At 43.7% G+C, this 18,247-nt stretch overlaps 1 protein-coding gene across 1 annotated transcript in view; it reads left to right on the top strand.

The window, feature by feature from the left end:
• LOC137431348 (kinesin heavy chain) overlaps nucleotides 1-18,247 on the top strand; it is a 172,233-nt gene that overhangs the window by 139,276 nt on the left and 14,710 nt on the right. The window contains exon 23 of the mRNA XM_068122579.2: nucleotides 3,935-4,039. Coding sequence (XP_067978680.2) covers nucleotides 3,935-4,039 — 105 coding nt within the window. The remainder of the gene's footprint in view (nucleotides 1-3,934; nucleotides 4,040-18,247) is intronic.

The following is an 18,247-nucleotide window of genomic DNA, read 5'->3' on the forward strand; positions in this document are numbered from 1 at the left end:
CAGGCGACCAAAGAAAGATCGCAAGCAGCCATTGCCTGGCCACTGGAATGTTATACAGGTTAGCTTCCTATGTTTCCAATGATGAGCCTTGCAAGTTTGAATTTCATGAATTATGTAGGTGTAGTTTCCAGTAATATTCTACAAGCATGGCAGGCTACAGTCATAGCTTCTCCTGATTTGCAGAACATTTTGAACTTCATAAATAAATAAATAGAATATGCAAGTGCTAATTGTGGCAATTTGTACACTCGGGGCAACTGCCTGCACACAAGCTGAAACAGCACAACAAGATTGTTGGTGACAGCTTTGCCACAAATAGTTTTTAACTCGAAACCATCTAAAAATTCAAACCCGTCCATGTCCATTTGTATTCAGACATCTTCCGTATGCTCAAAATAACGAAAAGTTGAAAAAAAGTATATTAAAATTAATGATTTTATGCAACCTTGACTTTTTGATTTAAAACAAACAATCGACTCCTACCTTTTGATAAGAGGACCAATTCAGTGACCCGATATGCAAATTCTTTAAATTCCAGGTCAATCAGGCGAAAATTGGTGATTTTACACGACCTTGATCTTTGACCTTTTGATCTAAAAAAACAAAAAACAATCTGCTCTTAGCTTTTGATTGGTGAACCAGTTCAGTGACCCAATATGCAAATTCTTTAATTTCAGGTCAATCGGATGAAAATTGATGATTTTATGTGACGCTGGCCTTTCTCCTTTTTGACCAGATTATTAATTTGCCTTCTCCATATTATCATAATAAAGCTTTGTTGAAAATTTGATGATAAAACTGACAATTGACAAACACAAACGGACCGAGCTGCTGTTGGCCAAGTTCTCTGGCACCAAGTAAAGACTTGTATTTTCTCACTGGCAAGATCGATTGTAGTAATATTTTGAAGGAAAGTTGGCTGTACATCAGCTGCAAATACTTGGAAATGCTGAAACATATAATATAATGATCTCTCATCTGCATTATCTCTATGTTGTCTAGCTGGTTTTGCTTCACTGTGGGAAGGGGGGGGGAGACTTTTTCCGATTTTCTTTGAGTAGACATGAAACATTTCAAGGGTGTCTGCAGCTATATGCGACTTCAGATTGCAGGATAAAGCCCAACTGTTCAGTGCTAGTCATGCCAACAATCCCTCCACCTCTTTAACCAGCTCCATTTAGCCACTCTTGAGCCTGGTCCGGTTCAACCTGGTTAAATTTTCAGTCAGATTGTTTAACTACAACGTTTCCTTGCTGGAACTCTTTATCTTGTTTGCTTTATTCATAGTTGGACCTGACTCAGCCAGATTGCCATTAGTAGGAAAACGGAACTGTCATTATATTACTAAAATATTTAAAGTTAAAAATCAACAAAATGGAACATTAAAATATTACACATTTCATTCTGGAATTTTATTTGGCTACAGCAACACATGTCAAAAAGTGTAATACCGGCAATATATTAAAATATTACAAACTCATTTATTTTTAAACATTTTATTTTTATATAATTGTCAATTATTTGGTAATGTGACTTTATCTATTTATTAACATTCATTTTATTTACATGGAAAAGTACAACGTTTAATTAAAAAAGCTCATTCCAATGTTGATTGAAATATTCAAAATGTAATGTTGTTGGCCTGCAAATGACATTTTTTAGCTCTTTTGCAAAGAAAACAAGAAAAAGAGCAATAAGAGATTGCAAACCCCCGCTAGGATGTATTTTCAGTGGTTTTTAAGGCTTTTGTGTTAAAACAAATATGGCGGCCGAACCACGTGACAGATGACGTCATCATTATTTTTTTGTCTAAACGAATTTATTCCTAGATTATGCTCAAGAAATTTCATCTTGATCGGATGAAGTTTTGTACTTGTCGAATTATGACCTCATAATGGAGGCACCTATGACATCATTAACATATTTTATTCCCCATGGAGAGTTCTTTACAATGAGCCATGTCTCAACTTTTTCTATTCAGCGCTTTCCGAGATATAGAGGTGGAAAGTTTTTCGATTTTTCCAAGATGGCGGCCAAACCACGTGACCTATGACGTCATAATTAGCATAAAAATTATACAGGTGGAGTTGCACCTATGGTGAAAATTTCCTGTCAATTGGACCAACGGTTGCAGAGAACATCATATTTATTCTGTGCGGACAAACAGACAAACAAACGGACTCAAATGCAATACCCTCCTCTGGCGAGGGTAACTAGAGCGGCACTCAGTGGAGAGCATATCTCCGCCACGTGATCAGGTTACGTTTTGTATCCCAGAGTAGACCAGAAAATCACAATACAGAATCACATTTAATCAGTCATCTGTCCACAACCTTTTTGAGATATTCTGCTGCATATCGTTTTTGGCCCTATCTCCAAATGGTGAAGAATCACTTTTTAAAATTATACTCGGCAGATCCGGATCTTCACCAAAATTTAATCGTTTCTTCCTTATCACGCCCACAACCTGTCCACCAAGTTTCGTCCAAACCCATCCATGACTTTTTGAGATATCCTACTATATGTTGGTTTTAGCCCTTTCTCCCAATGGTGAAGAAACACTTAAAAAATTAAATAATCATCATACCTGAATCCATATTCAGATCTTCACCAAAATCGAATCGATTCTTTCTTGTCACACACACAACCTGTCTAACAAGTTTCGTCCAAATCCGTCCATAACTTTTTTGAGATATCCTGCTGTGTATCGTTTTTGGCCCGACCTCCCAATGGTGAAGAATCACTTTAAAAATTATACTATCCGGATCCGAATGTGGATCTTCACCAAAATCGAATAATTTTGTCCTTGTCACATACACAAGGTGACTCGTCACATGAATAATGTCACATACACGAGTCTACCTCTCTGCCAAATTTTGTACGAATCTGTCCACAACTTTTTGAGATATCTTGTTCACAAACAAAGACAGACAGATGGGTGAAAACATAACGTCCATCCACCTTTGGCGGGGGTAATAAATCACAACATATATCACTTGTATATTTTTCAGGTAGATGTGCACTTGTTGAACATTTACATCTGTAAACATTAACGCTTGCACCAATACTTTGGGTTACAGGTGAACATGTTTAGTTGGCAGTGATACATTTATTTGGTCTTGGTGGCCATTTTGTTTTTCAATTTTGAGGGTCAAAAACCAATATTTCAGACTGGATGTGCCAACTTCTACTAAAAAATTCCCCTTCACGAAACTTTTTGAGAACTTTTGGCCTCATCTAAAAGTCTTCTGGTTTGGTTCTAGTAAAATTTTAAAACTGTAACAAGACTTTTTCTTTTATTTTCTTTAATACATTCCCTCTTAGAATTTTACATTCCTTCGACCCACAACTTATTGACTTCAATGCACTTGATCCAGCAGTTTCTCGGAAGCTAGGCCAGAGCTAAGACCAGTTAGAACTTGGATGGTTGATATCCATATGAAAGGCTGACCCATCAGTGGAGGGATGGCAGGGTAGTTCAGTTGTTAGCGTGCTCACCTCTAAGCTGTCTAGCTTTGCTCTCCTATAGAGTTTAATCGAAATGAACTGCCATCCTGCTGCAGGGCCTGCATGGTAAGTATCTAAAGAGTATACCACTATTCAGATAGAGACATACAGCTGTTTGCCCCTTCTGTGTTTAGGTTGTGTGATGTTGCAGGTTACACAATATATATCTGAGAGAAGGCCATTCTATGTTACAAACTTCGCGAAATTACCTGCTCAGAGATCAAATATGATATGAAAGTTGATTTAACAAATTCCACATCCTTTGAGTTAAATTATCGTACTGAAAAGATTGGGCGTAGTACATAGACGATAAACAAATTAAGAACTTAAGGGGTTGCACATAAAGCATAGGTATCACAGGCCAAATTACTGTGTGCTTGTTCAAGTTTCCTTTTATTTCAGTGAAACTTTTTGTGTTGATTTATAGAGTTCAGAGCTTGACCTGGCCGAACCTAGAAATGGTGTTGGACAGAAGCAGAAGATATCATTTCTGGAGAATAACCTGGAGCAACTTGCCAAAGTACACAAACAGGTATGCAGAAGAACAATAGTACCAAAGGAGTTTGTTGATTTGTTTGTTGATGAATTATGACACCGACAATGAACGCGAATAACTGTCTTTTACATCGATCTAATAGTGGGGTCCTTTCTTTCATTGTCCCCCGTCGCTCAGCGGAGCGAAAGGGGGACTATGGCTTTCCCCTCCGTCCGTGTGTCCGTCCGTGCGCACGGGCGTGCGTGCGTGCGGGCGTGCGTGCGTAAGCGAAGGACCGCATTCGAATTTGTTGTGTGGGTGCAACCCACGTCAAAATCCAAGATGGCCGCCGCCATGTATGTCTGATGCCATGTATGTCTGAACCTTGTAACCTGCATATCTTGAAAAAAAAAGCGAAGTACCAACTTCTAATCTGGTGTGTGGGTGTATCTAGGCATAAGGAAGAACGCTATTGAAAATTGGGTCACCACATCAAAATCCAAGATGGCCGCCGCCCTGTTCGTCTGAACATTGTGAGATGAATATCTTGAAAAATAAGCGAAGTACCAACTTCTAATTTGGTGTGTGGGTGTATCTCGGCATAAGGACGAACGCTATTGAAAATTGGGTCGCCACGTCAAAATCCAAAATGGCAGCCACCATATATATGTCTGAAACTTGTGAGCGAAATATCTCGAAAAATAAGCGAAGTACCAACTTCTAATCTGGTGTGTGGGTGTATCTAGGCATAAGGAAGAACGCTATTGAAAATTGGGTCGCCACGTCAAAATCCAAGATGGCCGCCGCCATGTATGTCTGAACCTTGTGAGATGAATATCTTGAAAAATAAGCGAAGTACCAACTTCTATTCTGGTGTGTGGGTGTATCTCTGCATAAGGACGAACGCTATTGAAAATTGGGTCGCCATGTCAAAATCCAAGATGGCCACCACCATATATATGTCTGAAACTTGTGAGCGAAATATCTCGAACAATAAGCGAAGTACCAACGTCTAATCTGGTGTGTGGGTGTATGTATTGGGTCGCCACGTCAAAATCCAAGATGGCCGCCGCCATGTATGTCTGAACCTTGTGAGCGAAATATCTTGAAAAATAAGCGAAGTACCAACTTCTAATCTGGTGTGTGGGTGTATCTAGGCACAAGCAAGAACTCTGTTTAAAATTGGGTCGCCACGTCAAAATCCAAGATGGCCACCGCCATGTATGTCTGAGCCTTGTGAGATGAATATCTTGAAAAATAAGTGAAGTACCAACTTCTAATTTGGTGTGTGGGTGTATCTCGGCATAAGGAAGAACGCTATTGTAAATTGGGTCGCCACGTCAAAATCCAAGATGGCCGCCACCATATATATGTCTGAACCTTGTGAGCGTAATATCTTGAAAAATAAGCAAAGCACCAACTTCTAATCTGGTGTTTGGGTGTATCTAGGCACAAGGAAGAACGCTATTGAAAATTGGGTCGCCACGTCAAAATCCAAGATGGCCGCCGCCATGTATGTCTGAACCTTGAGCGGAATATCTTGCAAAATAAGCGAAGTACCAACTTCTAATCTGGTGTGTGGATGTATCTAGGCATAAGGAAGAACGCTATTTAAAATTGGGTGGCCACGCCAAAATCCAATATGGCCACCTCCATGTATGTCTGAACCTTGTGAGCGAAATATCATATCATAGCATGTTTTCTGCGTCTTAAACTTTGTCAACTCACATCACTTCACCGACGGGGGACCTAGGCATAACGCTTGTTATTTCCTATATTTGGCTTCATCTGTCTTTTGTTTTTGGAGCTATTACTGTGGAATTACCAGGTATTTCTCCCTCCTTTTGCACTCGTCCCTATGCTCACATTTCCATCTTATTATTTCCTCTTTTATTAACTTCACAAAATTTCCCCAATCAATGTTTCATGAAAACGCTTCATGTCTGTGTAACTAATTTGAGTACTGTGGTAATTGTGAGCCTTCTTCTATGTATAGTTGGACCCTGACATTGGTGGTTCTAACATTCATGGGTTTTGTGTATTCGCGGTTGATCATCTGCAACCTGCTTCGACATTTGCGACCATGTGTCCCACGTATTTGCGGTGTTTCGCGGGCAAAAAAAGGCCATGAGCATAACACAGTTCTAAAACCCATCTTTCACCAGCTACACACAAAACAGCTGGACCCTATGCAAAAATATACTGTATCTTCCAGCCGCAAGCATGACCTGATTCTACATTCGTGGCCTGTGCTTCGTGTTTTCACGGCTTTTTGTGGCCACATAAAAAAATATTTTTGCTACACTATAAGCAAGTTTCACGGGATGTCCCACCATCTGCGGAACAGGTCATCCCCCACGAGTTACGGTAAAGAATGAAAACTCTTCACCGCATCTCTTAGTGCAATTAGTAGCTGCTCCATACGGCATCATCCGAGCTGTCACACAAATAAAACGCTTCACAACAAACATCTATCACCTGCAGCGTAACACATTATGCCCTGCAAATTATAGAATGCAAACACTTCACCACATCTATTAGTGAAATTAGTAGCTGCGCAATACGGCATCATCCCAGCTGTTACACAATGAAAATGCTTCACCGCATGTATTACCAGCTGCCGAATACAGCATCACCCAATAACATCCCCCACAAACAATGGGCAAACTACTCACCCCTCCCGCAGCTACCCACAATGCCCACATGCATTCATATGCCCACTGTGTCTTGGATTTCAATCATTATTCTCTTCCCGTTGCTTTGACCTGCGTTTTTGCCTCTCGCTCTGCTCATCGTTCAATCATGGCTCCCAAGCTCAAGACCAGTACCAGAGATGTATTGACTACCAAAAGGTAGAATAAAGTGATGAGCCTGAGCCAAAAAGTTGAGCTGCTTGACCAGCTTTCGAGAGGAGAGAGTGCCGCCTCTGTGGGCAGATTGTATACAACAATAGGCATTTTAAAGGCCATTTTCCCTGCAAGAGCGGGGGTTAGCCCTGCGGTCCCCATGACAATCTTCTCCATTTTGCCCTATTTTCTGCATCTCTCCTTGTTAACCCCCTTGCCCGCATTTCTTCTTCGACCATCTTTAGCCAAGTCTTTCTCGGTCTTCCCCGTCCTCTACTTCCTCCCACATTCATTTCCATCACTCTTCTCAACCAGTCACTTTCATCCTTCCTCAACACATGACCAAACCATCTCAAACTGTTTCTCTTCACAGCATCCAACACAGGCTCTATTCCCATCATCTTTCGCAATTCATCATTTGTCTTCCTCTCTCTCAACGATACTCCACACATCCACCGAACCATTCGCATTTCCACCCTTTCCAGCCTTCGTTGCTGCTCTACGTTCATTACCCATGTCTCGCTCCCATAAATCATAACACTTCTCACACATGCAGCATACACCTTTCCCTTCAGCTTCAACGACACTCGCCTCCTCGTCAGCACGCCACTCAGTTCCCGAAACTTCTTCCATGTTCATCTCACTCTAGCAACCGTTGCCGAGTCTGATCCACCTTCTCCATTCAGCATGTCTCCTAGGTAACAAAATGTTTTCACACCTTCCAGCTTCACACCATCTCCAAGATCCAACTCAACATTTCCTCCATCTGCAGCTCCCTCTGTGCACACCTTACACTTGAATGTAGCTGCCACACTGGTTAATGACCCTCTCAAACCACTACATTTTTGATGAACCCACTCAGCGCACATTGTACATTGAATTGAGTTCACTCCGACACCCTTCCTGCACAAAGCACATGGCCACTTCCCAGTTCTTTCCACCTCACCACATGCTTTACCACTTGCCATCACCTTTGTTTTTCCGATATTCACCTTCAGACCTTTCGTCTCCATACATTCCTTCCACTTGTTCATCTTCTCCTTCAGTCCATCCATACTTTCTGCAATCAACACCAGATCATCTGCATACAACAACTCCCACGGTAAACCCTCCTTTACGTTCCGAGCCAGCACCTCCATCACAGCTACAAATAGTAGTGGACTTAGTACCGACCCCTGATGCACTCACACCTTCACCTCAAACTCACCACTGTTCCCGTCCTTCGTCCTTACAGCTGTGCGCGTGCTTTTGTACATTGCCATCACTACTCTGATCAACCATTCCTCCACTATTAACTTCCTCAATGCCCATGTCACTACTTCACGTGGAACCCTATCGAATGCTTTCTCCAGATCAACAAACCCAAGAAACAACTTCTTCCTCTTCTCCATGTACTTCTCCTGCAACTGTCTCACAATAAAAAGCGCGTCTGTCGTTCCTCTTCCTGGCATAAATCCAAACTGCATTTCGTCAATCTTCACTTTCTTCCTTATCCTCCTCTCCAACACCCTTTCCAATACCTTCATTCCATGCTCCAATAACTTTATCGCTCGATACGAGCCACAGTCCAGAGGGTCACCTTTCCCCTTGTATAGAGGGACGAGGGTACTCGGTTCCCAATCCACTGGAATGCGGCCTTCTTTCACCACCAGATTACAGATCTCTGTCATTCTCTTCACACCCCAATTTCCCGCTGCCTTCAACATATCTCCCACAACACCCGTCGGCCCTCTCGCTTTTCTACTCTTCATTGCTTTAATCGCTTCCTCAACTTCCTTCTCGGTTATCTTCTCTGCCGGTCCTAAAACTGGGTTACTCTCTATGTTGCCATCCCATTCATTCTCTGCATTCAACAGTATTTCCATATATCTCTTCCATCTTCCTTTAATTCCATCTGGGTCCACAACGATTTGGCCCACTTCATCCTTCAAGCAACTCACCCCCATCACATCACACCTCTCTTTCGCTATCTGCTTTGCAATCCTGAATACCGCTCTCTGACCCTCTTCCAAATCCAAGCGTTCTCCGAACATTTTCCTACATGCCTCCTGCGCCTTTGCTACCTCTTTCTTGGCTGCCTTATAACTTTCATGCTCTTCCTTTTCTGCCCCCGTACCCTTCACCTTCTGCCACTCCTTGAACTTCTTCCTCTTCTCGTCAATCTTCTTTCCAACTTCATCATCCCACCACCATGTTTCCGAGTGCCTCGGTGGTCCTTTTGTCCATCCACATATCTCATCAACGGCTCCCAACAGACTATCTTTCATTGACATCCAACCACTTTCAAGCTCAACCACATCATCCTCTACCATACTCAGCCTCTCTTTTAATGCCTCCCTCACTGTCACCTCTTTCAACCTCCACACCTTCATTCTCGGTTGGTACTTCACCCGCCGAGCTCTCTTCGCACCTTTCAACCTTATGTCGCAGACAACCAAGTGGTGCTGTGAAACAGCCTCCTCCCCCGGGATCACCTTTGTGTCCCGGAGGTGACCCCTATCTCGCCTACGCACCATCAGGTAGTCAACGGTTGTTGTCGACCCACCTGACGTGTATGTAACAAGCTTATTATCCTCTTTCTGGAACTGAGTATTACAAATCAACAAATCAGCTCCATCAGCAAACTCCAAAATCCTTTCACCTTCTGCATTTCTCACACCATATCCGTAACCCCCATGAACTCCATCAAAACCGTCCATACTCCTTCCCACATGTCCATTTAGGTCTCCTCCTACCACAATGTGGGCAGATTGTATGGAGTACACTAATCCACTGTTTGCTACATACGGAAGAATGAGAAGTCTATTTGAGAAAGTGTTGCGGAGGGAGCTGTACCCAGCACCAAGATGGTCACCCAAGTCCGGGACGTCCACAAAGAAAGCATGGAGAAGGCTCTCAGCGCATGGATAGAGGAAAACACGCAGAAGAGCATGCCTTTGTGTCGACCTCTCATTCGTGTATTGGCGAAACTTATTTACGAGTATCTGTGTGGCGTGGGTGGTGCGAGCATGAGTCTTCCCACAACTTACTTCTCATGGCTGAGCGATGATGGTACAAGCAGCGCCAGTTCATTCACAGCAAGCATGGATGGTTCCACCATTTCAAGGAGCGGTACAGTCTCAAAAATGTGAAGCTCACAGGGGAGCGTTCCTCTGTAGACCACGACGCAGCCAAAACGTGCCATGCTCAACACGCGAGGCTGATCGACAAGAAGGGATACCTCCCAGAGCAGGTCTTCAATGCTGATGAGACAGGCCTCTTCTGGAAAAAGGTGCCCATGAGAACTTTAATTTCAAAGTGTGAGGGGACAGCATCGGGATTCAAAGTCGCCATGGACTGGTATCTCTTCTCCTCTGCACAAACATAAAAAGGGATTGTGTGGTCAAACCCATGATGCTGTAGCGTTCCCTGAACCCACGTGCTGTCAAGGGCAAGAACAAACAAACATTGCCCGTGTTTTGGAGGTCCAACAGGAAGGACTGGGTGACAGCAGCAATCCTCATGGTCTAGTTTCATAATTGTTTTGTCCCTCAGGTGGAGAGGTACCTGGTGAAAAAAAAAACCTTGCGTTCAAGGTTCTGCTGCTCATGGATAATGCTCCTGGCCACCCTGCGGACCTGGACATGGCTCACCCGAACATTGCGGTGATCTTCATGCCACCCAACACCTCCTCTCTGATTAAGCCACTCGACCAAGATGTAATCTCCACATTTAAAACTTATTACATGCACCATACCTTTTGCCACATTTTGGATGCAATGGACACTGACTTAGGGCTCACTGTCAGGCAGTGTTGGAAAGAGTTCAACATTGCCCACTGCATCAGTGCCATCAAGTCGTCATTTGATGAGGTGATAGCCTCCACCATAAACGCTTGCTGGCACAACCTGTGGCCACAGGCAGTGAAGAACTTCACAGGATTTCTCGACAACACAGAGGTGAGGCATGGAATTGTCAGGTTGGCACGGCAGGTGGGATGGGTATGATATGCAGCCTGAGGAGTTGGAGTATCTTATTGCCTCGCATGGTGAGGAGCACACTGAGGAGGAGTTGGAGGCCATTTCCAAGGTTTCCGAGGAGGAGGAGGAGAAGGCGACGAACAGTGATGAGGAGGAAGAGGTGCTGGGACAACCACCATGAAGAAGTGTCCCCGAAAGTTGTTAAGAAGGGATTGGATGATGTGCTGCTCTCCTACAAAGAGCTGCACACAGTCCTACGGCAATCTGCGAGGCAGCTTTTGATCACACATTTTTTCCGGCCTGATCTCTCTCTCCACCTGAGGACCATCAGCACCCTCTCCTGCCTGTCCTGCCTCCTTCTCAGTGCACGACTCAGCAACCTCACTAGCGTCCTCACCAGCAGCCACACCTGCTCCCTCACCTGTGCCCTCTCCTGCCTCTCCCTCTGTGCATGACTTTGCAGCACCCTCATTTGGGTCATCTTCAGACTTTGAGGAGTTTGCTGAATTTGAATTCATTTGAATTCATCATCATTTGAAAAGTTATGTATTTGTGAAATAAAAATTTGAAACGGTCCATGATGTTGTTGTTGTTTTTTTCACGGTACAATATGGTTAAGCACTTTTCATAAACTGTAAGTGCATTCCTTCAATAAATCGGAAATGGTACCTGGTATTGTCATTTAAAAAAAAAAATTTAAGTATTTTTTTTATGAAACTGTAATCATGTGCATTCCTGGTTGAAAACATTTTTGTCCCCCGTCGCACAGCGGAGCGAAATAGTAAGGGCATTTTATGAGATATTTCACAAATCTGTTAACTAAATTGTTACCAAAAAATTTCTTCACCAATATGTTTGTAAAGGTGTGTAATAACATGTGTTAAAATGTTGAAGTTCAACTCCCGTGGGAAACCCAGAAAAAATGCTGTTGAATTCGGGTACCGCAAAAATTATTTTCGAGAATTTTTTTTTTTTAATCGGCCCTTAAGTAACTTATGAGGGGTCAAATAAGGGTTTTTCATGATTCTGAGTTGATTGTTAACATTTATATTTTCACTTTTACATTTACACACAAAGTAGCTTTTATTTCACATACATATATAATACTCAAGAGTTATTTCTCATTCACAATGTCAGAAGTTTCAACAGTCATTGTCTATGTCTTCTTCAGACTCAACAACATCATGACTGCAGTTTCTGCATGTAATGCCATTACAGACTCGGAAGATCGGAAGATCAAAGGTCACTATAGCGACCCCAGCGCGCCGTATGCACTCTTTCAGAGTGGTGAAGATGGTGTTGAGGTCATTAGGGTCTCCTTCAATAACTGGGAGGAACTCGATCTGTGTGCTCTGCTTTGCATCATTAGCATGGATTCTCTTCATCCAGCCATTCCAGTTGGAGTGTGGGAACTCAGGATCGTTGGCTTTGATCACCCACCCCACTGCCCAGAGTGTGTCACCTGGAGTGAGGAGTGGCTGACCATGAGCCAGGAAGGAGGAAAGCTCAGCGAGGGGGAGAAACATGATCGCGTTCGTTCCTATCTGTTTCCTGTTCGTAAATGGAATAATCTTTACTTCAGTTCCTCTCAGGATCTTAGCTTTGTCGAGTGCCTTCAACTTCACCCGGGGGAAAGCTGCTGTTGTCTGTGGATCTGGCAAAGGTGGTGCCGTGCCGGAGAGGTGACTTCAATCCAACCCATTGAGTGAAAGGGAGTGTTTCCGTGAATAGAGACAATGTTTAAATCTATATTGTCTCCAACAAACTGAGTGACTGCATTGTTTGTTTCCCCAACCTCCATAAACACCACCTGATCATTACTTGACAATTCACTTTCACTGGCTGGCACTTTGGCTGTCATCACTGATTGATCCTCAAGCGCAGCATCAACCGCAACCTCATCATTGATCTGGTCATCGGTTTCCTCCACAATGGTGTCAAGAGTGCCAGAAGTATCTGGAACATCATCTCCACTCCTACTATTAAGGAAGCAGTATTTGTAGTTTTGTGTCTCCGTGTAAGACTCGGTGTATCCCAGCCGGTGGAACTTGTTGAGCATCCATTTTGACCCAAATCTATTATCAAGTTGTATGGCAAGCCCCATTTGGTGTGGCAATACTCCAGACCGAGGTCGACAGGCCTTAATAAATTCTGCCCCCAAACGGCAACTCTTTCGTCTGTCTTGACAATCGGTCTCAAGAACATCTGAAGGCTTGCAGGAACAAGTGTCAGCTGACTATCGATGTCAGTCATACTGTGTGTGGTGGGGTATGACTTTGGACCTAAATCAATCAAGGCAATATCATTGGATATGAACTTGAGTGCCGTCTTTATGATCTGAGTCTTCTCATCTCCATGGTCAAGATTAGCATGATGCACTCGCAGAATATTGTCGGTGCCATCTTTGAGACAGAGTACATCTGCCCTTCTTTCCTGTGTTGTGAAATACAAGGTGTCTTCGTATTTCTCTAGAAGTTTTATCTTTAGCCAATGCTTTGAATAAGAAAGGCTCTTCTCTGGTGACTGATCAAACTCCTGCAGCTTTTCATGGACTTGGTCCATGTTCATTACCCCATGCTCTAATTCTGAGTCTAACCATTCGCAGAATTCAATAAAAACTGCCTCTCGCTCCTCATCAATACTCCTCTGTCCTCTCTTCCTTTTTCCTTCCTCATCAGTCTTGGACAAACTGTCACCTCTCGCAAACATAAGTTTGCATCGCAAATGGTACAGTGTTTCTTCTGCTACCAAGTCGTTGATCCCTTCCAGGCGTCCAGTGACTTCAGTGCCCCAGTCATCCCCGCGACTCCGTGCTGTCTTCAGCAAGCTTGCCTTCAGTGTATCTGCAGTCAAATGATCTGGCACTCTGTATTTCTTTCTAGCTTGTGCTGGATTATTTTTGTAGAGCTGGGCTGGTTGGTTGCAAAGAATGCATACATCCTTATACAGGAGGTCAACTGACTGTGATCTTCTAGAACTGCAGCCAGTTGATGAACTGAACTCACAAGTAGTGCGTCTTCTCTTCAACTTTGATGACTCTTTCTCTGCCTTTGATGCTTGAGCTGACTTCTTGGTGGTTGCAACAAAGTTGTTGTACAGATCATTTTTACACTTCTGGTGGTACCTCAGTTTTCCTTCCTTTTGAGCCTCCTTCATACGTTCCACAACAGTAACATTTTCGACAGTTTCTGCTTGTTTCAATAAAGTTGAGTATCCCTTTGGAGTTGCCTGTATGAGCCTTTCAGCTGGTGTATCCGAGCGTGCACAGATGAAGCAATTGAGCACAGGTGGAGTAACGTCTTCATCCATATTGCTAGACTCCATGTCCTGCAAAGTAGAAAATGAGATATATTTAGAAATTATTTTTCCACAAAGGAGTGTCTGTGGTGAAATATAAATGTTAACAATCAACTCAGAATCATGAAAAACCCTTATTTGACCCCTCATAAGTTACTTAAGGGCCGATTAAAAAAAATAAAAATTCTCGAAAATAATTTTTCGGTACCCGAATTCAACAGCTTTTTTTCTGGGTTTCCCACGGGAGTTGACCTTCAACATTTTAACATGTTATTACACACCTTTACAAACATATTGGTGAAGAAATTTTTTGGTAACAATTTAGTTAACAGATTTTCATGTTTCCCTTACTAAAAGGGGGACTATGGTTTTCCCCTCCGTCCGTGCGGGCGTGCGTGTTTGCGGGCGTGCGTGCGTAAGCGAAGTACCGCATTCGAATTTGGTGTGTGGGTGCAATCCACGTCAAAATCCAAGATGGCCGCCGCCATGTATGTCTGAACCTTGTGAGATGAATATCTTGAAAAATAAGCGAAGTACCAACTTCTCATCTGGTGTGTGGGTGTATCTAGGCATAAGGAAGAACGCTATTGAAAATTGGGTCGCCACGTCAAAATCCAAGATGGCCGCCGCCATGTATGTCTTAACCTTGTGAGATTAATATCTTTAAAAATAACCGAAGTACCAACTTCTAATCTGGTGTGTGGGTGTATCTAGGCACAAGCAAGAACGCTGTTTAAAATTGGGTCGCCACGTCAAAATCCAAGATGGCCGCCGCCATGTATGTCTGAACCTTGTCAGATGAATATCTTGAAAAATAAGCGAAGTACCAACTTCTAATTTGGTGTGTGGGTGTATCTCGGCATAAGGAAGAACGCTATTGTAAATTGGGTCGCCACGTCAAAATCCAAGATGGCCGCCGCCATGTATGTCTGAACCTTGTGAGTGGAATATCTTGGAAAAATAAGCGTAGTACAAACTTCTAATCTGGTGTGTGGGTGTATCTAGGCATAAGGAAGAACGCTATTGAAAATTGGGTCACCACGTCAAAATCCAAGATGGCCGCCTCCATGTATGTCTGAACCATGTGAGTGAAATATCATATCATAGCATGTTTTCTGCGTCTTCCACTTTGTCAACTCACATCACTTCACCGACGGGGGACCTAGGCGTAACGCTTGTAAACTTAAACAAGTCAGGAGACGACGATGTTTCACGAGCGAGCGGTATTCAATGACAAAGGATGGACTGTAACCGAAACAGGCCCGGACAGGCCAGGCCCGGAAATGTCAAAACGAAGGTTACTGACCTTGAAATGAGATCGAAAATAATGTATAATCAGTTATGAGGTTAGTTAGCTACACAATACCGAAAATTCGGTGAAAAATGAAATGAAAAAAAAATAAAAATGAAAAAAAAAATCGAGCTCCGTGGGGCTAGACACATGACATTGGCCGAACCAAATATCGAAACCCCTATCAGATTCCACCAAACCCCTCGGAGAAGATGTAGCTTGAACTTGATTACCCCCTAAAAAGACATCTTTTTCAGGCGTGGCTCCGCCCACAATGGGCGCAATACGCCCACTCTAGGCAGGACACAACTAGATCATGATATCAACCTCCCACCCAAGTTTCATCAAGATCGAGTGATATCATCGGGTAGTTATGCTGCAGACAGACACACACACACAGACGCGCACACATGATGAATATGGTGGTCACTTGATAACTCGTGAACCAATATTTTCCCCCTTTTGCCTCAAACAGGGAACCATGCTTGTCATGGGGCCCGCAAGGCTAACCCCCACTCTAGCAGGGAAAATGGCCTTAAAACGATCATTCATTCATTCAGTCAGGAACCGCTGGGAACCTGGAAACTATCCCCATTTTTCCCCATTGAAACAATGCTGTGGCAAACATTTGTGAATTTTCCTCACCATTCGTGGATTTTCCACGAAACAGAAACCATTGGGAGCCTATCCCCCCCCCCCCCCCCCCCCCCCCCCGACTGACTCGCTGTTTTCTATTGAAACATTGGTCCCACATTCACGGTATTCCGACATTCGCGGCGTTTGCCAGGAATGTATCCTCCTCAAATGTTGGGGGTCTGACTGGGTATATATATATATATATATATATATATATATATATATATATATCTTCTATATATCTTCTATATATCTTCTATATATCTTCTATATATCTTCATATATATCTTCTATATATTTATATATACATATAAAAGAAAGTTTTTTTCTTTGTTTGTTTGTCTGCATGCGCTAATCTCCTGAACGGTGAAAGATAGGAGGAAACCTCTGCAACAAAAAATGTCGGGACGGGCCCCGGGAAGGTTATAGGCTAGGTGTCGAGGCCGCCTTGACCAGGCTGGGCCCATTTCACAATTAAAAGCTGAACTGAATTATAGTAGTCAATCTTCTACGGCCGCGAGTAAAAGCTGAATTATAGTAGTAAATGAACGAAAGGTTCATCGGTTCAGAGGGTTCGAAAGGTTCCGAGGTTCATCTCTCACCAGCCATGGCACCTCAGCAAAGGACTTCAGTGACTCACTGGGATTGACACAGTCTGTCAATTTCCCGACCCGGATCTCAGCCAATGGTGTATCTTCTCTTCTAGACTTGGTTATGACAAACTTCCCTGCTAATGTCTGCTGCTCATCTTCTGCCCCAATCGGATCTTCTGATCATGTGCTTGTTAAAGTGGACATCTCTCTGGCCATTCTCAGAGAGCCTCCTCAGCGTCGCCGAGTCTGGCATTTCACTCAGGCCGACTGGCACGGTCTTCAAACAGCCATCAATCATCTGGACTGGTTTCCCATCTCCACTGCCTCTGACATCAAACCTTCCTGGGAATTCTTCCAAAGCAAACTGCTCTCTCTCATGCACAGATTTATCCCATCTCGTCTTCAGTTGTCTTACCCTTCCTCCCATCCATGGTACACTGAATCTTGTGGTGAGGCAGTTGCCCTGAAACAACTTGCCTTTGCCTCTTGGAAGGCTAATCCAACTGAAGGCAATCTCAGTTCCTTCCACCAAGCTCGGAACAAGTGTGTGTCTACCCTCAGGAGTGCCAGGAAGCACGATCTCTCCACACTCGAGAATGAATTCTCAAACCTGTCTCATTCCTCCAAATCCTGGTGGCATCTGGTCAAATCCGTTTCTGGTGTTTGTTCCCCCTCTTACCTCAAATGGCTACACAGTTGACACCGCACGTGACAAAGCCGAATGCCTCAACTCTGTGTTTGCCTCAAAATCTTGTGTCCAAAACCCATCTCTCTCTGTTCCCACCTTACCCAGTCGAACCCAACTGCTCCTGGACTCTGTGTCCTTCTCTCCTGACAAGGTGGAGGAGTTTTTGTCAAACCTCGACTCTGATTCTGCAACTGGACCAGACGGCATCAGCCCACGTGTCCTAAAATCCTGCTCTGTCGCTCTATCTCACCCTCTCTCTGTGCTTTTCACCCTCTCTTTTGCTCAAGGTCATCTGCCAGCATCCTGTAAATCAGCAAACATTACCGCTTTACACAAAAAAGGTGCAAAAACAGATCCTTGCAACTACAGACCAATCAGCCTGCTCCCAATTATCAGCAAAGTCATGGAATCCATCATTGCTTCGGATATCAAATCCTTCCTCTTCTCCAATGGCTTGATCTTCGATCATCAATTTGGATTCAGACCAGGTCATTCTACTCTGGACATGCTGCTTCTGCTGTCTCAACAATGGATGGAGGTCCTCAATGCCAAACAGGAAATCAGAGCAGTCTCCCTTGACATATCACGTGCCTTCGATACGGTCTGGCACCCAACTCTACTCACCAAACTCTCCTCCTATGATATCCATGGAAATCTCCATGCATAGCTTGCGGACTTCCTCTCTGGTCGTAGACAACGTGTGGCCCTGAATGGATTTCTCTCATCTCCCCTTCCTGTTCAGGCTGGAGTTCCCCAAGGCAGTGTTCTGGGCCTTGTGCTTTTTCTGGTCTTTATCAATGATCTCTCCGACTCTCTGGAAAATCCTCTCTATCTCTTTGCTGATGACTCCACTCTCTGCCGCTCCATTCCTCGTCCCTCAGATCGGCAGTCTGCAGCCTCCTCACTCTCTGAAGACCTGGACAAAATCACAGACTGGTCAAACAAGTGGAACATG

Source organism: Myxine glutinosa, chromosome 7, assembly GCF_964187855.1.
Source record: "Myxine glutinosa chromosome 7, kmMyxGlut1.1, whole genome shotgun sequence".
Taxonomy (NCBI): domain Eukaryota; kingdom Metazoa; phylum Chordata; class Myxini; order Myxiniformes; family Myxinidae; genus Myxine; species Myxine glutinosa.